General features: G+C 44.2%; 1 protein-coding gene across 1 annotated transcript in view; it reads left to right on the plus strand.

Annotated features, from left to right (window-relative positions):
* The first annotated feature begins 454 nt into the window (after positions 1 to 454).
* Positions 455 to 25,928, plus strand: part of ISCA1 (iron-sulfur cluster assembly 1) — a 35,127-nt gene continuing 9,653 nt past the window's right edge. The window contains exons 1-2 of the mRNA XM_077474831.1: positions 455 to 684; positions 23,160 to 23,213. Coding sequence (XP_077330957.1) covers positions 604 to 684; positions 23,160 to 23,213 — 135 coding nt within the window. The 5' untranslated portion in view covers positions 455 to 603. The remainder of the gene's footprint in view (positions 685 to 23,159; positions 23,214 to 25,928) is intronic.

The raw sequence follows: 25,928 nt of genomic DNA on the forward strand, positions 1-25,928 counted from the left end.
GACAGTTGTCACCAGAGTAGGTGTCCCTATTGGATGATCTTCTATCTCTGGTGACAGCGGTACAATTGGAGATTTCTCATCAGTCTCAGTGACAATGATCACCAGGTAAAAAGAAGGGTGGATATTCCTAATGGGAATACAGCAATAAAAACCTGACAGGGTGTCTAATATTTCCTGCTGTATCCAAAACAAAATGTCTTTTACAATAAGCACTGGTGTTGTGGCAGCAGCATCAGCCTGTGTCTGACACAAGTTGGTGTGCTTTGGATGTTTAATTCTAAGCTGCTCCTTCCAGTTTATAATAGATGGCACAGCTCCCGAGCTGCCAATGTGGCTGGCTGCCCATTGACGGTGACAGGGACAGTCTGTCCTTATGGCTCCTTCAGCGCATGCGTCATCCTTGTTCCTACATAATAACATACCGCGTGTGAGAGGCTGATAACCACTGCAACCAATCAGCGACGTCGCTGTGGGGTGGAGCGTCAGTGTAGTTGCTAGAGCTGAAACTCGCTGTCGTCACTTCTTATCCACCATCCTGCATTTCTAGAGGGGCTTTTCTCACATTCCTATGGGCGAAGGGGTGAAAACTACAACAACAACATCATGTCCGCCTCGCTGGTGAGGGCGACCATCAGGGCGGTCAGCAAAAGGAAGCTGCAAGCGTCCCGGGCGGCGCTCACTCTGGTAAGTACGACCTAGTGCGTGACGTTCACAGGCAGGGCCTGACAGGAGGCGGCCTTCCTATCTCACTCACCTTATCAGTACAGACAGTATAGTAACCGGGAACTCTGGAGGGACTACATTTCCCGGGGTACATTGCGAGGCCTGCTCACATGTTGCACTTGTGTGGGTCACCCTGACTGAGGTCACTGCTGGGAGTGAAAGTTACGTTGATGTTATGTGTAACGCAGTTATGACAGACATTTGTTTATGTTTAGTTGTCCTGACTTCTACAGTGCATGGCTTATGTCTAGGGGAACTGCCTATGGATTCCCATAGTAACCATGTGTTTTTATTTTTATTTTTTAACCCTGTTCTTAGGAAAAAGAGTTGCTATGGGTAACAAGCAATGCTTTTTAATGTGGTGTCTGCAAAGATCTGGGCTGCGCTTTCAAGCGGTAGTAAGCATTGCTTGCTCACTTGTACCTACAGTTAAAGTGTTACTAAACCCACAACAGTAAAAATCAGTCTGTATATGCAGTAAAGCATGCTTGTTATACTCACTGTTGAACATAAATGGTTACTTCTCTGCATTGTGTTAAAAAAAAAACCACACCAAACTGAGCATGTGCAAACTGACTCCCTAGATGCTGTGTTATCAGGAAATTATTAGGAGTCAGGGGGAGGATCAGAGAAGACAGAATCAAACTTTGTGTTTGGATCAAACTTAAAAAAAAAAAGTTGATCCTGCCTTCTCTGATCCTCCCCCTCCTTTCACTGACTCCTAATTTCCTGATAACACAGAGTCTGTGGAGTCAGTCTGCACATGCTCAGTTTGCTGTGTGTGTTTGAGGGTGCATGTGATCAGACAAGGGGCAAATCAGCACTGCCCAGATAGAGGGTCAGTCAGAAAACTCCTCATACAAGCTTTAACCACTTCGCGTCCGCGCTGTAGCCTAAAGACGGCTACAGCGCGGACGCTATCTGCCGGGAGGGCGTCCGTGGACGTCCTGCTGTTTAATTCCCTTCTACGGGCGCACATTGGGGAAGTTCTGTGCTGGCCATGTCCCTCGGACACAGCCAGTCACAGATAGCTGTAAACGGCCCATCGCAGCGGCCGTTTACAGCGCGATCGGCGTGTCCAACGAGAGACGATCTCATATGAGATCGTCTCATCGCTGGCTCTCCCTCCTCATACAGACAGCGTGTGAGGAGGGAGAGATGAACCGCTGTGAGATGCAGCGGTTAGTAAAAATAAATAAAAAAACAAAAATAAAGTGGCCCTCTGCCCCCAGTGCCACCTGTCAGTGCCACATAGTGCCATCTGTCATCAGTGCCATATCACTGTCACGTGTCATTAGTGCCAACTGTCATCAGTGTCACCTGTCAGTGTCCCGTGCCATGTGTCATCAGTGTCACGTATTAGAGCCACATGTCATCAGTGCCAAGTATAAGTGCCATCTGTCATCAGTGCCACAACGGTGTCATGTGTCATTGTCCTGGTGCTCCAGAGTCTTCAAAAGTGTAATAGGTAGTCAACAATTTAGATGTGTAATTTATTCTCCTAGAACACGTGATGGCGCTCCCTGCATGTTGGGCCTGTCTAAGTGGCCAGGCTGTGGAAAAGTCCCACGCATGTGGTATCGTAATACTCAAGAGGAGTAGCAGAATTTTTTTTGGGGCATTATTTGTGGTATACACATGCCATGTGAGAGAAATAACCTATTACAATGACAATTTTGTGGAAAAATGTAAAATAAAAAAAATCTTCATTTTGCAAAGAATTGTGGGAAAAAATGACAACTTCAAAAAGCTCACCATTCCTCTTACTAAATACATTGGAATGCCTACTTTCAAAAAAAGGGGTCATTTGGGGGGTATTTGTACTTTCCTGACTTGTTCGGGTCACAGGAAATGAGATCGGCCACCAGTACATCAGATGTGATCAATTTTGTATGATTCGCACCACACCTTGTAGACTCTCTAACTTTCCCAAATACCAAATAATATCCACTAATTTGGGTTATTTTTACCAAATATATGTAGCAGTATAAATTGTGGCCAAAATTTATAAAGAAAAATTAATTTGCAAAATTTTATCACAGAAACAAAGAAAAAATAGTTTTTTTTTTTTTTTTTTTTAATTTCAGTCTTTTTTCATTTATAGCGCAAAAATAAAAAAACACAGAGGTGATCAAATGCCACCAAAAGAAAGCTCTATTTGTGGGAATAAAAGGACAAAAAATTAATTTGGGTACAGTGCTGCATGACTGAGTAATTGTCATTCAAAGTGTGAGAGCACCGAAAGCTGAAAATTGGTCTGGGCAGGAGGGGGTTTAAGTGCCCAGTTGTCAAGTGATTAAAGTGAATCTAAAGCCTTGTTTAAAAAAACAAACAAAAAAAAACACTTATTATCCTCCTCCTTCTTGGGTCTCTTCTGTGCTCCTGGCCCCTCCCTCCTGTCAAGTGCCTTCACAGTAAACGGCTTGCTATGGGGGAAGCCAAGCTACAGCTCTGTGTGTCTATTCAGACACGCAGCTGGCATTCGGCCCAGCCTCCTCCTGATTCGCTAACTGACTTTTGACAGCAGCTGGAGCCAATGGTGCCACTGCTTTGTCTCAGCCAATCAGGAGGGAGAGTCCCAGATGGCAAAGTGACTCGTGGACATCGCTGGACACAGAAGGCTTTTTTATCTTGGTGCATGGAATGCATTAAGATAAAAAAAAATAAAAAATCTGCATTTACAACTCCTTTTTAACTGGACACTGATAGAACTCACAAGATTGCTATATACTGCTGATGAGAAAGGAGATATATATATATATATATATATATATATATATATATATATATATATATATATATATATATATATATATATATATATATATATATATATATATATATATATATATATATATATATATATATATATATAAAATTCTAAAATGATTGCGTTTCTGTGTACTGTGGGAGACCAAGTATAGTGAATGCAGAGTCCTGGGTTTAACCACTTTCAGACCGGACCATTTTGCTGGTAAATGACCAGAGGTCTTTTTACACTTTGGCACTGCGCTGCTTTAACTGGTAATTGCGCGGTCATGCAATGTTGTACCCAAACAAAATTTGCGTCCTTTTCTTCCCACAAATAGAGCTTTCTTTTGATGGTATTTGATTGCCTCTGCGATTTTTATTTTTTGCGATATAAACGTAAAAAGACCGCAAATTTTGAAAAAAAATGATATTTTCTACTTTTTGTTATTAGAAAAATCCAATAAACTCAATTTTAGTCATACATTTAGGCCAAAATGTATTCAGCCACATGTCTTTGGTAAAAAAAAAGTCAATAATTGTATATTTATTGGTTTGCGCAAAAGTTGTCACATCTACAAACTAAGGTACGTTTTCTGGAATTTACGCAGCTTTTAGTTTACGACTGCCTATCTCATTTCTTGAGGTGCTAAAATGGCAGGGCAGTACAAAACCCCCCCAAATGACCCCATTTTGGAAAGTAGACCCCCTAAGGAAATTGATAAGAGGCATGTTGAGCCCATTGAATATTTTATTTTTTTGCCTCAAGCGATTGAATAATGACAAAAAAAAAATTATTTTTTTTTTTTTTACACAAAGTTGTCACTAAATGATATATTGCTCACACATGCTATGGGCGTATGTGAAATGACACCCCAAAATAAATTCTGCTGCTTCTCCTGAGTATGGGGATACCACATATGTGGGACTTTTTGGGAGCCTAGCCGCGTACGGGGCCCCGAAAACCAAGCACCGCCTTCAGGCTTTCTAAGGGCGTAAATTTTTGAGTTCACTTCTCACTACCTATTACAGTTTTGAAGGCCATAAAATGCCAAGATGGCACAAAACCCCCACAAATGACCCCATTTTAGAAAGTAGACACCCCAAGCTATTTGCTGAGAGGCATGTTGAGTTCATGGAATATTTTATATTTTGCCACAAGTTGCGGGAAAATTACAAACTTTTTTTTTTTTATTTTTTTTTTAACAAAGTTGTCACTAAATGATATATTGCTCACGCATGCCATGGGCATATGTGAAATGACACCCCAAAATAAATTCTGCTGCTTCTCCTGAGTATGGGGATACCACATATGTGGGACTTTTTGGGAGCCTAGCCGCGTACGGGGCCCCGAAAACCAAGCACCGCCTTCAGGCTTTCTAAGGGCGTTACAGTTTTGAAGGCCATAAAATGCCAAGATGGCACAAACCCCCCCCAAATGACCCCATTTTGGAAAGTAGACACCCCTAAATTTAGGGGTACACTAGTGAGACTAGGTAATAAATGGCGGGTGCCCTGAAACTATAAAAAAATAACTAACCAACCAGCGTCACCTGTAACAGTTATATGGTGATCACTGGTGAAAGGGTTAACTAGGGGGCAATTAGGGGGCTTTATGCGGTAGTATATGGGGGTCCCTGGCGCTATAAAAAGCTGCAGCGAACCTAAATACCTACCTGCCTAACTAGCGTCACCTGTGACACTAATACAGCGATCAGAAAAACGATCGCTTATTAGGCTGGGTTCACACTGGAGCGATGCGGGAAGGCCACGAATGCGCGGCGGGTTCCCGCATCGCATGCCTCCCGGCGGCAGTTCACACTGCCCTATGCGAACTGCTGGGAGTGTCAGTGAAATGTTACTGACACCCCCAGATCAGTTCGCATATCGCAGTGCGATCTGCAAACTCGGATCGCATGGTGTGAACACCCATGCGATCCGATTCTGCTGCGGGCCAAAAAAAGGGTCCCGTGCGAATTTGCGGCGGGTGCGGCGGGTGCGGCGAATGGCTGAACTCGAATCGCACAGAGATCGGATGTGATTTGCACTGCAGTGCGGTGCGAATCACATCCGTTCTCATAAACCGCTGCAATGTGAACCCAGCCTTAGTGACACTGGCGACGGGGGGTGATCACGGGGTTAAACCTTTATTGGGGGGGTTAGGGGGGTACCTTAGAACTAAAGGGGGCTAACCCTAACTGCCCTAACAGTTATTAGTCACAAATGACACCCGCCGGGTGATCAGGGGGTTAAACCTTTATTAGGTAATAAATGGCGGGTGCCCTGAAACTATAAAAAAATAACTAACCAACCAGCGTCACCTGTAACAGTTATATGGTGATCACTGGTGAAAGGGTTAACTAGGGGGCAATCAGGGGGCTTTATGCGGTAGTATATGGGGGTCCCTGGCGCTATAAAAAGCTGCGGCGAACCTAAATACCTACCTGCCTAACTAGCGTCACCTGTGACACTAATACGGCGATCAGAAAAATGATCGCTTATTAGGCTGGGTTCACACTGGAGCGATGCGGAAACGCCGCGAATCCGCGGCGTGTTCCCGCATCGCATGCCTCCCGGCGGCAGTTCACACTGCCCTATGCGAACTGCTGGGAGTGTCAGTGAAATGTTACTGACACCCCCAGATCAGTTCGCATATCGCAGTGCGATCTGCAAACTCGGATCGCATGGTGTGAACACCCATGCGATCCGATTCTGCTGCGGGCCAAAAAAAGGGTCCCGTGCGAATTTGCGGCGGGTGCGGCGAATGGCAGAACTCGAATCGCACAGAGATCGGATGTGATTTGCACTGCAGTGCGGTGCGAATCACATTCGTTCTCATAAACCGCTGCAATGTGAACCCAGCCTTAGTGACACTGGCGACGGGGGGTGATCACGGGGTTAAACCTTTATTGGGGGGGTTAGGGGGGTACATTAGAACTAAAGGGGGCTAACTCTAACTGCCCTAACAGTTATTACAGTCACAAATGACACCAATGCAAAAAAAAAAAAAAAAAAAAAAAAAAATGACATTGCTGTCACTGTGACTGGGGGGCAGGGGTAATTGGGGGGGTGATCGGGGGGTAAAGGGGGGGTGTGAGTGTGCCTGGCATGTTCTACTGTGTGTGTGAGTGTTGGTGCAACTTACTGATCCGCTCTCCTCCGTGTCGGAACGAAAAATACCGACACGGAGGAGAGAATACATCACTTCCTCTCCTGTGTTTACATTACAGGAGAGGAAGTGATGTCACCGGGGATTTCTATTCGTCGGGAGCGATCGCGAGGGGGTGGCCATGAATGAATGGCCGCCCCCTCGTCCGGGATCGCTCCCGAACGAATACCGACCGCCGCAGGCACCGGGCGGGGGCCCGATCGGGCCCCCGACCCGCGGGAGGCAAGGGACGTACATGTATGTCCTTATGCCTGCCCGTGCCATTGTACCGACGTACATCGGCGTGCGGCGGTCGGCAACTGGTTAAGCTACAGCTATTCCTAGTTTAGAAGATATTCCCTACTTCTGCAGTCAATGACATCACCAGCGCACTGTGCTCTGAAGGGACGGTAGGACGTGTGCACACGCAGTAGAGCCGCACGATTCTGAAAAGAATGAGAAACATGAGTTGTTTTTGTTTTTTTTCTCTTAGAATAAAGATCGCGATTCTTGGCGTAACATTATCCTTCACATTGTGCAAAACCATTGGGCTAACTTTACTGTGTGGGTGTTTTTTTTTTTTTTTTTTTCTTCCTTCTTCACTGACGTGTGTATTTTTCCCAAAAAGGACGCTGTGCAAATACAGTGTCATAAGATTTTTATTCTCTAGGGTCTCTGTTAGAGAAAAATTATATGTTTTGGGGGTTCTAAGAAATAACCACCAACATGGCCATCTCCGAGGCGGTGATTACTTCTTCTTTTTTTCTTCTTCTTCTTCAGCCAACTCGTCAAAATCTCCAATTACAGCTGATGGAGAGTCACCGGAAGTGACGTGGTTGGAGATTTTGGCAGAACACAGGCTTTGTTTTTATTTATTTTTTGACAATTGTGAGCCGAAAACTGCTCTGCACTTGTTGCATGAATCGTGGAGATGCTGGATTAACCTATTCAGCCCCGGAAGTTCCAGAACCAGCGTTTTAGCCACATTGCGCTGCAGTACCAGGACGGATTCAGGCTCTGTAATAAGTGGGACAGGCACCAGCAAGACCCAGGTAATGGGGCAGATGGGTCTGCTCTTTTACTTTGACGTCTATCTATCTCTGTCTCTTCAGTGGGATTTGAGTTTGTTTACCCTCTGGTGGCAGGGCCTGTCTAGACACAGGAGGCTTTTGGTTTTCTCACTGTGCACCCGTGGTGAGCATATTGGAAGAGTTCAGGCTGACTCACTAGGATGGTTTTGTTTTTCTGTTCCTTTTTTCCCTTGTCATGGCAGGCCAAGAACTCTGACCCAAAAAGAACTGGATGCCACCATTCAATCCTTTCTATCTTCGCTCATAAATCCATCCTTAAGTCAGCTGTCCGCCTCACAATCCTCTCAGAGCTCACTGTTAGTCCAGACAGTGGAGGCTGAAGTAGGTCCTCGTAACCGGGAAGAACATTCCCCCCTCACATTCTAAGTAAGAGTCGGGTGAGGAGGAGGACAAGGTGGGAAAATGCACCTTCTAAATATAGATTCTTTGGAGCAAGTAGATGGCCAAGGATAATTTATGCTACCTTGGGCTTGAAGGAAGAGCGAAAATAATTGTCTTTTGCATGGCAGGATGTATGTTTTTTTGGGCTCACTGTGTCCTGCATACTTTTCCGGTCAACACAGCAATCGCTGAGAGAATGGGCTGAACCAGAAAGAAAGCCTTTCTTCCCAAGGGCCCATAATGGGAGGTTCCCATTCGATGAAGACCCAGCAGCACTTTGGAATAAAGTTCCAAAACTCGATGCAGCCTCTTCTCAGGTTTCAAGATCAACTGATCTGGTATTTGAGGACATGGGGATTTTAAAGGACCCCATGGTAAAAAGTTGGATCAACAGCTTAAGAGGCCTTGGCAATCAATCACGGGCAACTTTAAACCAGCAATGGTGACTACTTGTGTCTCTAGTAATATGGAATATTGGGTGAATCAGCTTAAAGCTCATATATAATAGCTGATTTCCCCCAAGCAAGAAATTCTCGATTCCTTTACGACTTTGTCAGCAGCTGTAGCTGTGTTTCAGATGCATCAGCAGAATCGATTAGATTGACAGCAAAAGCCGTAGCCCTAACTAACTCGATCAGAAGGGCGCTGTGTTTAAAAACCTGGCTGGCAGATGCGGCATCCAAAAACAAGCTTTGTGGGGTCCCATTCTTGGGGGACTTATTGTTCGGTCCTGATTTAGATTCAGTTCTTGACAGAACTGCAGATAAAGAGGTCCTTTGCTGTCAAGAAACAGCCAAAGTTTTTTTTGTTCTCAAAGGGATCAGAAACAAAGTAACAAACCTCAAGAGAAAAAGAAAAATTGGTCAGGGCAGAGGCGGAAAAGGTGAAGGGAAAACCCCCGTTAGACTTACCGGTATTTCCAGGCCGAGCCGCCATCAGGGGGGTACAGCCCATACACTTGTAAGGGGCCCCAGCGTCTGGACGGGCCCGGCTGACTAGCAGGGATATGAGAAGGGAGAGTCGGGTGCAGAGGAGCTCCATGGATGCTCCTGTATGTAAGTGAGTTGGAAAGCTGATGCTCTCTCATGAGCTGACATTGGGCTCTTTGCTGACACCTCTGGCCATTTCCTGCATGTGCATCCCTCTGCATATGAAGACAAGAGCTGGGACTAGCAACGCCTTACAAGTAAGGGCAGTTGCGGTGTGTGTGTGTGTGTGTGTGTGCGTGTGTGTGTGTGTGCGTGTGTGTGTGTGTGTCATATAGACACGTGAGGGGGGGGGGGGGGGCTCAGAGCACACAGGTGTGTGTGTGTGTGTGTGTGTGTGTGTGTGTGTGGGGGGGCGGGGGGGACTGAGAGCGTACAGGTGTGGGGGCGGGGGGGACTGAGAGCGTACAGGTGTGGGGGGGGGGGGGGACTGAGAGCGTACAGGTGTGGGGGGGGACTGAGAGCGTACAGGTGTGGGGGGGGGGACTGAGAGCGTACAGGTGTGGGGGGGGGGACTGAGAGCGTACAGGTGTGGGGGGGGGCTGAGAGCGTACAGGTGTGTGTTGGGGGGGGGGGGGGGACTGAGAGCGTACAGGTGTGTGTTGGGGGGGGGGACTGAGAGCGTACAGGTGTGTGGGGGGGGGGGGGACTGAGAGCGTACAGGTGTGTGGGGGGGGGGGGACTGAGAGCGTACAGGTGTGTGTGGGGGGGGGGGACTGAGAGCGTACAGGTGTGTGTGGGGGGGGGGGACTGAGAGCGTACAGGTGTGTGTGGGGGGGGGGACTGAGAGCGTACAGGTGTGTGTGGGGGGGGGGACTGAGAGCGTACAGGTGTGGGGGGGGGGGACTGAGAGCGTACAGGTGTGGGGGGGGGGGACTGAGAGCGTACAGGTGTGGGGGGGGGGGACTGAGAGCGTACAGGTGTGGGGGGGGGGGACTGAGAGCGTACAGGTGTGGGGGGGGGGACTGAGAGCGTACAGGTGTGGGGGGGGGGGGGGGACTGAGAGCGTACAGGTGTGGGGGGGGGGACTGAGAGCGTACAGGTGTGGGGGGGGGGGGGGGACTGAGAGCGTACAGGTGTGGGGGGGGGGGGCTGAGAGCGTACAGGTGTGGGGGGGGGGGGCTGAGAGCGTACAGGTGTGGGGGGGGGGGGCTGAGAGCGTACAGGTGTGGGGGGGGGGGGCTGAGAGCGTACAGGTGTGGGGGGGGGGACTGAGAGCGTACAGGTGTGGGGGCGGGGGGGACAGAGTGTGTGGGGGGGACTGAGAGCGTACAGGTGTGTGTGTGTGGGGGGGACTGAGAGCGTACAGGTGTGTGGGGGGGACTGAGAGCGTACAGGTGTGGGGGGGGGGGGGGACTGAGAGCGTACAGGTGTGAGGGGGGGGGGGACTGAGAGCGTACAGGTGTGAGGGGGGGGGGACTGAGAGCGTACAGGTGTGAGGGGGGGGGGGGACTGAGAGCGTACAGGTGTGAGGGGGGGGGGGGGGACTGAGAGCGTACAGGTGTGAGGGGGGGGGGACTGAGAGCGTACAGGTGTGAGGGGGGGGGGGGACTGAGAGCGTACAGGTGTGAGGGGGGGGGGGGGGGGACTGAGAGCGTACAGGTGTGGGGGGGGGGGACTGAGAGCGTACAGGTGTGGGGGGGGGGACTGAGAGCGTACAGGTGTGGGGGGGGGGACTGAGAGCGTACAGGTGTGAGGGGGGGGGGGGACTGAGAGCGTACAGGTGTGAGGGGGGGGGGGACTGAGAGCGTACAGGTGTGAGGGGGGGGGGGGACTGAGAGCGTACAGGTGTGAGGGGGGGGGGGACTGAGAGCGTACAGGTGTGAGGGGGGGGGGGACTGAGAGCGTACAGGTGTGAGGGGGGGGGGGACTGAGAGCGTACAGGTGTGAGGGGGGGGACTGAGAGCGTACAGGTGCGAGGGGGGGGGACTGAGAGCGTACAGGTGCGAGGGGGGGGGGGGGAGGACTGAGAGCGTACAGGTGCGAGGGGGGGGGGGGGGAGGACTGAGAGCGTACAGGTGCGAGGGGGGGGGGGAGGACTGAGAGCGTACAGGTGCGAGGGGGGGGAGGACTGAGAGCGTACAGGTGCGAGGGGGGGGGGGGGGGAGGACTGAGAGGGTACAGGTGCGAGGGGGGGGGGGGGGGAGAACTGAGAGGGTACAGGTGCGGGGGGGGGGGGGGGGAGGACTGAGAGCGTACAGGTGTGAGGGGGGGGCTGAGGCACGAGGCACTGAAGGACTCATGGGATGGCTAGTGGGCAGATTTGGTGGGACAGCCAAGGGGTAGGACCTGAGGAATGTTGGTGGTCAGGCTGAAGGGGAGGGGGGCGGCCTAAAGCTGTGTAAGGGGCCTCACAATTTCTGATGACTGCCCTGTTTCCAACACAGCTACTTGAGAGATGATTGGCAACACCCTCTACAGCAAACACAAATCGGATACAATTTAAAAGGCCCCTCCCTTTCCTCTGACCCTCAGTTGTTTAGAAGATCAAGTAAACCTCCGGCAAAAGTGCACTCGGCAGGGGAACAAAACAGAAACTCATATAAAAAACACCACCACCAAGTAAACAAGGTTGACGAGTGGAAAAAAAAAAAACAGGAATAGGGTGGGAATATAAATGCTTTTCTGGAAGGTTCCTGGAAATACCGTTACCGGTAAGTCTAACAGGGGTTCCACCCCCCCCCCCCCCCTCCCCTCCCCTCTCACCTTCCAGGACAGCTACTTGAGAGGATCAGCAAGATTCTATACCTTAGGGAGGGACGACAGCCTGAAGCACTTTCCTACCAAAGGATACTGGCCAGGTCCTGGCTGGAAAGCATCAGTACTCTATAATGTTTGACAAATGCATGAGAGGAGGACCAGACGGCAGCTTTAGAAATGTCTTCCCATGAAGCCCCCGCTCTTTCTGCCTATGATGTGGCCATGGATCACATAGAATGGGCCCTAATTCTAGATACAAATAAATAAAAAAAGGTAAGAGTTCCTGCGCCAGCTCAAAGACAAAAACTAACTGGCATACTGCTGCACTTACTGAGGGGAATGTCTGAACCCAGAAAATAGAAAAGATATGGAGATAGTGGTGCGCTGTACAGAAGAACTAAAATCAGATCTCACTAGAAAGAATGAGGTAGGTAATCGCAATAGCTCCACTAGTAGTAGACAGAAATATTTTAGGTAATATAATAGCGCAGGTGAATATTTAAAATTCAAAGATGGTATCAATTATCTAATGTGCAATAAAGTGCCTTTTTAAAAAAACAAAAAAAAAAACATGACCAGCATCAAAACAAACAAATAAATATATACGTTTACGTATACGTAGTGTGTGCTAAAATCCAGTGCAGGTGTAGCAATAAATATTGGTGATGGTAAACCCACATGCTAGAACAAAATGATAAAGTGCTGGCGTCTCAACGTGCAATCACAGATATACACAAGAGTAAAAATGCATCGGGCAAAAAAAAAAAAAATTGTATATAATTAAAAAATGTCCATAAATATTCCCATTAGTGTTAGAAATTAATATATATATTTTTTAACCACTTAAGGACCGCCGCATGGCAATGTACGTCGGTGCAATGGCACCGACAGGCACAAGCACGTACATGTACATGCTCGTCTTCCAGCGGGTGGGGGGTCCGATCGGACGCAAATTTCGTTTGGGTACAACATTGCATGACCGCGCAATCACCAGTTAAAACAGTGCAGTGCGAAATTGTAAAAAAGACTTCTGGTCCTTAGGCTGAAAATTGGTCCGGGGCTGAAGTGGTTAAGGTGCACGGTGTGGTGGTACTTTGAATACAAAGAATAAAGTGCTATTGATTTGCTTATACACAAACTTCGGTGTAAAAGTGCTGCAAATGGTGGATATCCTGTGCGGTCCTTTTGTGGTAATTATATGGGTGTCCCCTATCCTTACTGCTTTAAGGTAACAGCATAGACTTGTATAACTTTGTGATTCTTGGTGACCGTCCCCTTTAAGGATCCTACTGAGGCAGCCCAGGTCCTCGCTGTTATTCCTATCATATATATATATTTGATTTAAAGAGGTATGCCCCATAGTGTAATATTTTTTTTTTTTAACAGCATTTATTGTATTAAAAATAAAGACAGGTACTCGCATAAACGAAAGGAAAATGGCAATGTACAAACGAGCGGCGAGATCGATTAGCGTGACTTGCGGTGGCAGATAGTCCCGACACGTGTTTGTCACATTTCACGTGACTTCATCAGGTGATGACTAGTGCCTGTGGAAGTGTCTATTTATAGGCCATGTAATTAAATAGTCCAGCGGCCATTTTGTTGAAGACCCGATCACCGGAAGTTACACGGCGGCCATGTTGCTGGTGGGAAAAGGCTGTAAACATCCGGAAATGTACAATGGACGCATAGTGTGGAAGGTGGGGGTATTGTGGCAGCAAAAATAGGGAAAAGAAGCTGTCACAATATACTCATAGGCATATATATATATATATATTACTATACACACAGTGCCTTGCGAAAGTATTCGGCCCCCTTGAACTTTTTAACCTTTTGCCACATTTCAGGCTTCAAACATAAAGATATAACATTTTTATTTTTTGTGAAGAATCACCAACAAGTGGGACACAATTGTGAAGTGGAACGAAATCTATTGGATTTTTGAAACTTTTTTAACTAATAAAAAAAATGAAAAGTGGGGCGTGCAAAATTATTCAGCCCCCTTGCATTAATACTTTGTAGAGCCGCCTTTTGCTGCGATTACAGCTGCAAGTCGCTTGGGGTATGTCTCGATCAGTTTTGCACATCGAGAGTGAAATTCTTGCCCATTCTTCTTTGCAAAACAGCTCGAGCTCAGTGAGGTTGGATGGAGAGCATTTGTGAACAGCAGTTTTCAGCTCTTTCCACAGATTCTCGATTGGATTCAGGTCTGGACTTTGACTTGGCCATTCTAACACCTGGATACGTTTATTTGTGAACCATTCCTTTGTCGATTTTGCTGTATGTTTGGGATCATTGTCTTGTTGGAAGATAAATCTCCGTCCCAGTTTCAGGTCTTTTGCAGACTCCAACAGGTTTTCATCCAGAATGGTCCTGTATTTGGCTGCATCCATCTTCCCCTCAATTTTAACCATCTTCCCTGTCCCTGCTGAAGAAAATCAGGCCCAAACCATGATGCTGCCACCACCATGTTTGACAGTGGGGATGGTGTGTTGAGGGTGATGAGCTATGTTGCTTTTAAGCCAAACATATCGTTTTGCATTGTGGGCAAAAAGTTCGATTTTGGTTTCATCTGACCAGAGCACCTTTTTCCACATGCTTGGTGTGTCTCCCAGGTGGTTTGTGGCAAACTTTAGACGAGACTTTTTATGGATATCTTTGAGAAATGGCTTTCTTCTTGCCACTCTTCCCTAAAGGCCAGATTTGTGCAGTGTACGACTGATTGTTGTCCTATGGACAGACTCTCCCACCTCAGCTGTAGTTCTCTGCAGTTCATCCAGAGTGATCGTGGGCCTCTTGACTGCATCTCTGATCAGTCTTCTCCTTGTCTGAGCTGAAAGTTTAGAGGGACGGCCAGGTCTTGGTAGATTTGCAGTGGTCTGATACTCCTTCCATTTCAAAATGATCGCTTGCACAGTGCTCCTTGGGATGTTTAAAGCTTGGGAAATCTTTGTATCCAAATCCGGCTTTAAACTTCTCCACAACAGTATTACGGACCTGCCTGGTGTGTTCCTTGGTCTTCATGATGCTCTCTGCGCTTTCAACAGAACCCTGAGACTATCACAGAGCAGGTGCATTTATACAGAGACTTGATTACACACAGGTGGATTCTATTTATCACCATCAGTCATTTTAGGACAACATTGGGTCATTCAGAGATCCTCGCTGAACTTCTGGAGTGAGTTTGCTGCACTGAAAGTAAAGGGGCCGAATAATTTTGCACGCACCACTTTTCAGTTTTTTATTTGCTAAAAAAGTTCAAATTATCCAATAGATTTCGTTCCACTTCACTTCACAATTGTGTCCCACTTGTTGGTGATTCTTCACAAAAAATTTTTTAAATTTTATATCTTTGTTTTGAAGCCTGAAATGTGGCAAAAGGTTGAAAAGTTCAAGGGGGCCGAATACTTTCGCAAGGCACTGTGTGTGTGTGTGTGTGTGTGTGTGTGTGTGTGTGTGTGTATACATGTATATACAGGGGTCAAGTCCTGGGGAAAAAAGTATGGGAACTCCCACCCTAGATCCACTCCTCCACCAAAAAAAAAAAAAATGATACGCTCATATCCACGAACACTTCAAAAGTGGTATTTTTCATCCAATTTTCGTATTGTGTGTATGAAGCTTAACTGTTAGTACATGGGGGGGGAAAAAAAACCAATCCTCAATAAACATAAATATGGTAATTCTCTGAATAATCAGCATTCAATCAATTGTGCTTCCATGAAAATATGAACATCATGTTCTGATCTTTATTGGGGAATTTTATTTTGTATATAGATTGTTTATGTGGTGAGTTTACACTTTTCATTGAACAGTTTGGATAACACAGGGTTAAACGGAAAGGTCATAAATGAACTGCACATTATCTGGACAGAATGCTTGGGGAGATAGTGATGTGTTCCTGCTTAGGAGATGTATGTTAGCTTGGGGGGCTGCAAACTCTGTAGGGCTCCAACACACACTCGCTGCTATTCCAACCCTTCACATATTTCCACATAAACTTCCCTCCTGGCATTAAACTTTGCCAGGTATTGTGCTCAGCTTACCACCCCAAACTGATGTTCCTCCCTCAGCTTACCTCTCTCCCTGCATGTCCTGTGAGCACAACACCTGAACTACCCGTCAGCTAGCTGTGATTGACAGGTAGATCAAAGCGGAAGCTGTCATGGGGCCCCCTACTGGCAATGCCTGAATGGTCAGGTGTGCGGCACTTACTATTGCGAGCTGTGTCAGCAGCTGCTGGTGTAGCACCTGCCACACAGCTTGCATACTTCAAAGTCTTGCAGGACACTGCTGCTAATGGGAACTGAGTACCTGTTGTGGAAAAAGTACAGGAACTCCGTTCCCATGCGTTCCCGCAGGACTTGAGCCGTGTGTGTGTGTGTGTGTGTGTGTGTGTGTGTGTGTGTGTGTATGTATGTATGTATATATATATATATATATGTATATATATATATATGTATGTGTATATATATATATATATATATATATATATATATATATATATTAAATACTCTCTCTCTAATCCCAGGATAAATTGGGGGGGGGGGGGGGGGGGGGGCAAATACCCATGTATATAAGTATATGGTTATATACGACAATGTCACAGTTAAAAATAGTAGCTTTAAAAATTTGATTAAAAAAAACAGCATACTATATAAAACCGTAAATGTGTGTAGATCAAAAAATAGCGGCCGGAAATGACGTCTCGCTCTACATTATATGGCGAGATGAATAATATAAAACATTATTATTAAAATGCGATAATACAACATCCATAATATATGAGAAATGTAAACAATAAAAATGAAGAAATGCATCTAGAGACCGGTAGGTATTAGATTAACTAGAAAGAAGCTGGAGTTCCCCAAAGTGAAAGGTGTCAAATACTAGAGGAAGTGCAGACAATAAAATGTGTAAAGGAGAAATACAGTGCATAAGGGAGTCGCTCTTCAGAGGGCTAATTAGAATTAAAAGTTATAATTAGAGATATGTAAGTGGGCAGGGATAACACGCACTATGAAACCCGCTCAAGGAATATGTGTGAATCGCTCTTCAGGGTGTCCTTTGGGATAAATAATAAAGACATGGAGAAAGTAAAATAATATAAATCTGAAGATCAGTATATGTTAAATTAACTAGAGGGAAACTGGAGTTCCCCAAAATGAAGTGTCAAGCAGTATATGCCCTTGAATGCAGTTGTGGGCCTCAATATATAGGCCGCACCAAGAGACCACTTAGGCCCCTTTCACACTGGGACGGTTTTCAGGCGCTACAGCGCTAAAAATAGCACCTGTGTAGCGCCTGAAAAAAACAGCCACGTTCACACTGGAGCGGTGCGCTAGCAGGATGGTAAAAAAAGGCCTGCTAGCCGCATCTTTGGAGCGGTGTATTCACTGCTCCTAAACCGCTCCTACCCATTGAAATCAATGGGACAGCGCGGCTAGGTTTTAACCCTTTTTCGGTAAAGCACCGCTACAAATGGTGGCGCTTTACTGCTGACGGCCGCACCACCCCAGTGTGAAAGGGGCCTGAGGGTTCGTATAAAAGAACATATGCAGAACATACAAAACACTTCACTACTCACCACAACAAAGACACAACACAATTGAAATTTTGGGGAATAGAACCATATGTGAAATACTGGCGTGGGGGATTTTTACCATGATCACTCACACCACGTGTCCTCAACATTGAGTTTGATCTGAACTGTTTTATCAGTGACTTTTAATCCTCTTTTATCATCTTATTTTTTGAATTATTTATATCCCAAATGGCACTCTGAAGAGCGACTCACTTCCCTGGGTTCCTAGATACACACGTACCCCTTGAGAGGTATCCTCAGTGTGTGGTATCCTGGCCCACTCGCATACCTCTAATCTCTATATTTAATTTCTAATAAGCCCTCTGAACAGCGACTCCATTATGCACCTAATTTTTTTCTTCACATCTTATGGTTTTTATCCTTCCTCTAGTATTTTACACTTCAATTTGGGGAACTCCAGTTTAGTTAATTTAACATATACTGTACTTCAGATTTATATTCTTTTATTTTTATTTTCTCTGTCTTTATCCCAAAGGACACCCTGAAGAGTGATTCACTCACACATATTCCTTGAGCGGGATTCATAGTGTGTGTGTTATCCCTGCCCATTTACATATCTCTAATTATAACTTTTTATTCTAATTAGCCCTCTGAAGAGTGACTCCCTTATGCGCTGTATTTCTCCTTTTTACACATATTTTATTGTCTGCACTTCCTCTAGTATTTGACCGGTCTAATATATACCGGTCTCTAGATGCATTTCTTCCTTTTTTTTTTTTTTTCTTATGTTTTTTTATACTTATTTTTATTTACATTTCTCATATTATGGATGTTGTATTATCTAATTTTAATAATAATAATGTTTTATATTCATCCCGCCATATAATGTAGAGCGAGACGTCATTTCCGGCCGCTATCTTTTGATCTACACACATTTACGGTTTTATATAGTATGATTAGGTTTTTTTTTTTTTTTGTTTTTTTTATCATTTATTTTTTCCCATTTGTTTTGTTTTAATTTGTGACATCGTCAGATACCACCAGTTTGTGGCTCTCCCTTTTTAGCCTGGCATCAGCACCCGGGTCTTCACCAAGCTGTTAGCCCCAATTCTGGCATTGTTAAGGCAGCGTGGGATTGCTATTGTGGGTTACCTAGACGACCTCCTTCTGAGAGCAGCTTCCACCTCAGAATTAAGGGAGGATGTGGCGATTACCATGCAAACTCTGAGTTTGGTTGGGTACTGAACTTAGGTTTGTGCCGATCGGTGCCAAAAAGTCTGTGCCGGTTGGTGCAGACTCAACGTCTGGAGTACCTGGACTTACTGCTGGACTCCTTCACAAGCGAGTTTCCCTTCAGACAAGCTGCAGACTCTTCAAGCTGCGGTGAGGTTATTGGTGAACAGCAGGTGGTCGTTGCTAGAGGTCGACCGATATGGGTTTTCCTCTGGCCGATGCCGATATTTAGAAATAATGGCGGCCGATGGCCGATATATGATGCAGATTTTTTTTTATTATTCCCCTTCATCTCATAAAATCTAACAGACACCTTTCCAACTGAGGCGCTTTTGGGCTAAAAATAGCGCCTATAAAGTGCCTGCAAAACGGCTCCCCTGCAGTCTGTGTGAAAGACAGAGTGCTTTCACACTGAGGCGATGTGCTGGTAGGATGTTAAAAAAAAAAAAAAAAAAAAAAAAAAAAAAAAGCCCTGCAAGCAGCACGTTTGGAGTGGTGTATACCGCTCCTCCACCACTCCTACCCATTGATATGAATGGGCACCACTGCCAAAGCGCATGCATGCTTCATGGGTGCTTCATGGGCGCATTTAACCTCTTCCTCGGCCGCTAGCTGGGTTATATGTGCCCCACTAGCAGCCGAATAGCACCGCTAAAATGATGGTAAAGCACCCCTAAAACTAGTAGCGTGTTACCATCAAAGCCTGCCCGCTGCAGTGTGAAAGCAGCCTTCCTAGGTGATACAGAAAATGTAAACATTAAACAAAACAAACCTCCAATCAGTTCACTTGTAAGTATGATTGTGATTAAAAAACAAAACTATATATTAAATAAAAACAGGTAATCAAAACTTTGACGAAAAAAATGGGCTAACTTTACTGTTAGTGTTTTGGGTTTTTTTTTTTTTTTTTTTTTTTTTTTATCAGTGTATTTTTTTCCCAGAAAATTGCATTTGAAGGACCTCTGCGCAAATGCCGTGTGACATAAAATATTGCAACAACCGCTATTTTATTCCCTAGGATCTCTGCTAAAAAATATATATACTTTTTGGGGGGTCTAAGTGATTTTTCTGGCAGAAAATACAGGATTTTTACTTGTAAGCAACAAGTGTCAGAAAAGATTTAGTATTTAAATGGTTAAACTGAGAACTCTACACACTGATTTGAGTTCATTCATTCAGAAGTGTAAACATTGTATCTCTTTGCTCTTTTCTTGGCAGACTGCCCAGAGAGGAGGAAAGTTGCTTCTATGATGACTCAGGCAACTTGCATTGACTTCTATTACAGAAGTCATTTGCAAGTCGTGCTGTAGTTCTAAATCTGCCTTTTTATCAGTACAATCGGCCGATGCTGAATAATTAAAAAACTGCAAATATCGGCTGATATATCGGTCGACCTCTAGTCGTTGCTGCGTTTTCTGCTTGCGAGTCCTGGGTCTCATAGTTGCCACTTTCGAGGTGGTACCATGCACTCAATTTCATACGAGTCTTGCAGAAAGATTTTGTCAAAATGGGACAAATCTCTGTTATCCCTGGATTGTCAAATTCGGGTGAGCCAGTTAGTCAGGGATTCCCAGCTCTGGTGGCTGAAGTCTCCGGCCCTTCGGTCTGGGAAATCGTTCCTTCCTCCTCTCCACGGTGATCACAACAGCCGGTTGGGGGGGGGGGGGGGGAGGGAGTTTTTAGGCATGCAGTCGGTTCAGGGCTGTTGGACGCAGGAGCAATCCCACCTGCCGATCAGTGTGCTCGAGCTTCGGGCGATCAGGCGGTGCCTCTCCACATTGTCAAAGAGGCTGCAGGGGCATCCAGTCATGATCCAGTTGGATAACGCCATGGCGGTGGAGTATGTCAACCATCAAGGAGGAACAAGGTCGCTTACATCCTACAGTGAGCAGGGCTGGTACGTGCTGCTCTATCGGCTGTATACATTCCGGGCGTAGAAAACTGGCAGGCGGACTACATAAGTCCTCAGATGCTGGACCAAGGGGAATGGTCGTTGGATCCGGATGTATTCTGGCTCATTTGCCTAAGGTGTGGATCTCTTGGCCTCTTGGCCTCTCGGCTCAGTCGGAAGGTGCAGAGGTGTGTGTCCAGGCCCAAACTCCCGAGCTCCATGTGGGCATTATCGGCTGATTTATGCCTCCCACTATCGCACCCAATCAGGAGATCCTCTAAACATGGATGTACCCAAAATTTAAAAACGCATACATTTAAGTGTAATAAAGTTCATACAGAAACATAAAAAATGCCACAATCCTTTACAAATTCAAACTCCACCATGTGAATGATTCATGCATTCTTGGACTTCCCTTACCAAATAGCCCACAGTTTACAGGGCTTTGCTCCAATAATAATGCTCTAACTCTCGGTTTCTGGATTATACTATGCAAAGAATATCAAAGAAGGACTGTAGTGCATTTCACGTAAAAATATGAGTGACTATATAGGTGTAAAATATATCTATCTATAAAAATAAATATTCCTGCGCCAATGGTTAAATGAAAAGCTACATTTTGAGAAACGGATCAATGGGAAACAGCCCAGCCATCCTTACAGCGCTTACGACTTCTGTCGTTGGTATCTGGTGAGTGAGAGGGCACACAGAGGGGAGCCCGAACTACAGTTTTTTTTTTTCAGCACTTGGCATTTTATACTCCACAATTGAAAACTTGAAGCTGCACTGGAAGTTTTGAAATTGAACTTTCTAAAGATTTCAAATTTGCATGGACTTTGGTTAGTCATGTTTTGTATTATTGCTATTTTTATATGGAATAATTTATTGCACTGGGGTATAGGGTGGGGGATAGATTTAAATCCGGAATTGAGGTTATATATTATATTATATAAAAAATTTTTTTTTTTTTTAGAAAATCACCCAGCTCTACTGTGGTAATGTTGTTGTATTATAAAAAAAGAGCACTACCCAGTGCTAAATGCTATCTTGATTTTACATTTAAAAATGTATTTGCCACATATGCTTTGCAATACTGTACTGTATGCTCGGATGCAAACAAAGCCCAACTCCAAGCTGCTTAGCTTGAAGTGGGCTTTATTTGTAGCTCAAGCATTGGTACAGGTTTTGATTCATGACCCAAATCGTCCTCTCCACTCCTCCCAGGACATCCTGCTTTCTAGCTCCCTTGTAACCTCCTCCCATGCTCGCCTTCAAGACTTCTCCAGAGCCTCTCCCATCCTCTGGAATGCCCCTACCCTGTCCACCTTTAGAAATTCCCTGAAAACGAATTTATTCAGGGAAGCCTATCCCCACACCCACCTAACTGTTCCCGAGCCACCCCCATCAAATCATTCTCTGCAGCTATTACCTTTTGTACCACCACCCCCTCCCTTTAGAATGTAAGCTCTACGAGCCGGGCCCTCCTGTACCTTTTTGTGTTGTCCCCCCTATACATTGTAAAGCGCTGCGTAAACTGTTGGCACTATATAAATCGTGAATAATAATGGCCTTGTAAAGTGCTTCAAACTGTTATCAGAGTATTCAAGTTCCTTTTTTTTAAAAACCTTTTTTGTAAGCCTACCTGGAAATTCTAAGTTATGATGTTAGGGGCAGCTCTAGCAATAATGTTTTGCCAGTGTCCTGTCTCCTGAACAGGGTGGATTTTATTTGAATTGACATGATTTTAAATCATAATTTTTGAAGGCAAACTGACGTCTCTTTCTGCAGTAGTTCCTCCTCTGACCCGCTGTTGACTCGCAACAGTCCTATTCACTTTAATTAGGGTGGCTTGTGATGCGGCGGTGACACAACAAGGTGAGGGATGTGGCGGCAGCAGGTGAGTGGATGTCCGCTAACAGGCGCTGCCATGATGGATCTGATATGACAGGTGCTCTTTAAATGTAAAGACTCATTCTTGCTGGTAGTTGGGGAAACCTTCATTCTGTTTGCAAATAAAGATTATATTTACAATAATAAGCTGTCAGGTTAGTAAAACAGCCATATCCGAACTGATTCAATCATACAGTTTGTGTACATAGAATTGAAAAACAATAGGATAAAGGAATATTCCTGAACTTTGTTTTATCTCATGGTTACTGTGAAATTGTGTGAATGCATCAATGCAGCGGATGTTATCTTAGCTTGCAGAGCTTGGATTTATTGACTGAGTATACAAAAAATTTAAATATTGCAGAATACACCGCCTCATACTACATAACTAAGCTCAATTTCTTGCTGAATAGACTATTAATTTACCTTAAATAGAAAACTATCCTTTTAGACTTTTTTTTACTCAAAGCATCTTATTAAACAAAAAAAAAAAAATTTGATAAAAATCAAATTTTTTTTTGTTTTTGTTTGTTTTTGTTTTGTTCAGATTTTTAATCCTTCTTCTTTTTTTTTTTTTTTTTTTTTTTTTTCACCCTGCTCCTGAAGGCATAGTATATAAATACTAGTTCTGTGCTGTACTTCACGATAGAATTTTAACTTGCCTATAAATGCTTCTCCTTATTTATTAAAAAAATAAATAAATAAATACAGGGAAAAAATGGCCTAGCTTCCTAAAAATATTATCCATACTTCTAATAGGAACAATGCATTTAACCATATAATACATATGTATAATATTTTTTCTATTTCTTTTTTTTTTTAGACGCCCTCTGCTGTAAGTAAAGTAAAACAGCTTCTAGCAGATCAACCAGATCATGTGAGTAAATACAAAACTCCTAATTCTCTGGATTTGAATGCTCCACAGGAAATTGGGATTAATGTTCTGGTATCGATGTGGAATATCGTCAGTTTGCAATGTTTGTTTAGGCCTAAAAGTGCAGTTTTAAAAAAATCTTTCTATGCGGGATCTTTACCTGGCTCAGATATTCATACCTCTCTTTTTCAGTCTTATCAGGACAGTCAAATTTTTATGTTCTTAAAAGGTTAAGTAATAGAGCTGTTTGAATACATTTTGGAAAAATGTGTCTTTTTGAACTTGTTAAAATAAGTTTGACGTATTTATTTTTAAAGGGAGAGGGAGGTCTTGTAGGTCTTAAATTATGTGAAATAAGCAGCTTCTAGATATGCCAAAGGGCAGAATGAGTAATTACATTTTTATACTGCTAAGGCTGGCCATAGACTGTTCGAATCTTGGCCGAGATTCAAATCGTGTATGGGCAGGCTGAATGTACCAAGTTGATCAATTTTACATTGGATTATCACTAGCAGCTGCTATAGCCTCTAGCAATTATCAATGTCTTCCTCCTCCAGGAGAATACAATGGCTCAGCAACATTGAAAACCCTGTCTGCGCAGTCTGTGTTGATGGGTGGGGTTATGCAAATTTTTCCTGCAACCTGGTATTCCGGGAAAGAAATTTTGCAGTGTATGACCTGCCTAAGAGATTTACTTGGTAATTTCGTTAGTAACACATTCATTATGCAACCAAGGCTAATGCCAACAAGAATTTATCTTTTAGTAGATATTTAGATACTACTGTAGTCTTAGCCTTATTTTTTTACAATAATGTATTTCTTTACTATGGCTGAACTTTTGTAATTGGGGAAAATCCAGTGTCCTGAATTTTGTGGTCTGTTAAATTATCAGACTTTCCTATTTGTCCTAATTTTTTTTTTTTTTAGGAAAAAAGTTCTGCAAGCAGCATCTTTGGGGTGGTGCAGGCACTTTTAACCCCTGGGGGGGGGGGGGGGGGGTTTAATAGCGATGCCCAAGCACTATCTCTCAAAATTGTATGATGGATGGGTGTTTTTGGTTTTCTCCCCATCCCATCCCCACCTTCTACTAAGGACACTAAGGGGTTGATTTATTAAGGGCAAATCCACTGTGCACTTGTAAGTGCAATCGTTGTAGATCTGAAATGGGGGGGAAGCTCTGCTGTTTTCTATGATCTAGGGCTGAAACAACTAATCGATTAATCGGCCAGTAACATAATGGGGTTAAAAAAGCTAAAATGAGCCCTTCATAGTACAAAAAGAGCAAATAATCGCTCCTATAAATATTGCTTTCACTGTTCTACAGTAAAAAAATTGACCCCTTTATAGTAGTGATTATCTTTTATTTATTTTTTTTGTACTATAAAAGGGCTAATTTTAGTTATTTAACCCCATTATGTTACTAAACGTCTTAGGCCTGGTTTACATCTATATGTTTTTTGGTGCTTTTTGCATAAACGCACTACAGTTAATTTTACATGGTTGCCTATGGGACATGTTCACATGTGTACTATTTACCAGATTCACCCTTTAATAGTATATACAGTATATCTCCTCTAATAGTAGTATATACAGTATACTTGCCATACAGTTGGTTTTTTTTTTTTTTTTTTTTTTTTTTTTTTTTTTTTTTTTAACCACTGCATACAGAGATATTTAAGAATAAATTGACATTTTTTAAAAAAAAACTTTACATATTAACTGAATTATACACCACACTTTTTCTTAATATTATTAATCGAAACAAGAATCGGCCAACTAATCGATTATGAAAATAATCGTTAGTTGCAGCCCTACTATGATCCAATCAAAAATGCTGTTTTTCCTTGTACGCCCCCCCCCCCCTCAGATCTACAGCAAACTGCACTTCCAAGTGCACTTGTAGTGCAAAGTGGATTTGCCTTTAGTAAATAAAGCCGAACTGTCTGTCAGTGGGAGGGTTGTATGGGAGTCTATACAATTCTGTTTACCAGTGTCCAATTATCTGAGTGTAGCAACATGCTGAAAGATAGATATATCCAGGTTTTTTGGGATGCGTTGTTGCGATCAGTTTCATAATTACAGTATTTTTCTTAATTGTACTTTTTCTCAGTTTAAACATTTTGATATGTTTTCTATTCTATTGTAAGTAAAATATGGGTTTGAGTTTTGCAAATCATTTCATTCTGTTTTTATGTAGGTTTTACACAGCTTCCTAAACTTTTTTTTTGGAATTGGGGTTGTAATTTAAAAAGAACTACTATGCACTAGTTGCATCTTAACTGATGTATCCAAAGTGACATTTCAGAATTACCGTAACCCTTTTGTGAGAAAAGCACACTTACCAAGCACAGATACCAAATTATTCCATATAATTTCCATATGACTAGCTTCAGAATCCTGCCGCTGAAAAGGCCAGTTTCCTACTGTAGCCCTGTTCATCCTTGCAAATCTTGGCCCTCTTTTTAGGTGTGTCAAATTTCTGTCTGTGCTGGCCCAGCATCTCTTCCCCCTCCCCCGTAAAATTTTTATGTAGTTGACGGGAGAAGCAAAGGGGAATACTATAGAGCAGGGGTCTTCAAACCATGGTCCTCCATTTATTCAGGAACTACAATTCCCATCCTGCCTAGTCATGTCTGTGAATGTTAGTTTTACAATGCCTCATGGGATGTGTAGTTCCTCAACAGCTGGAGGGCCGTAGTTTGAAGATCCCTGCTATAG

Source organism: Lithobates pipiens, unplaced genomic scaffold, assembly GCF_037356315.1.
Source record: "Lithobates pipiens isolate NorthernLeopardFrog02 unplaced genomic scaffold, aLitPip1_a1.2 Scaffold_13, whole genome shotgun sequence".
Lineage (NCBI taxonomy): Eukaryota > Metazoa > Chordata > Amphibia > Anura > Ranidae > Lithobates > Lithobates pipiens.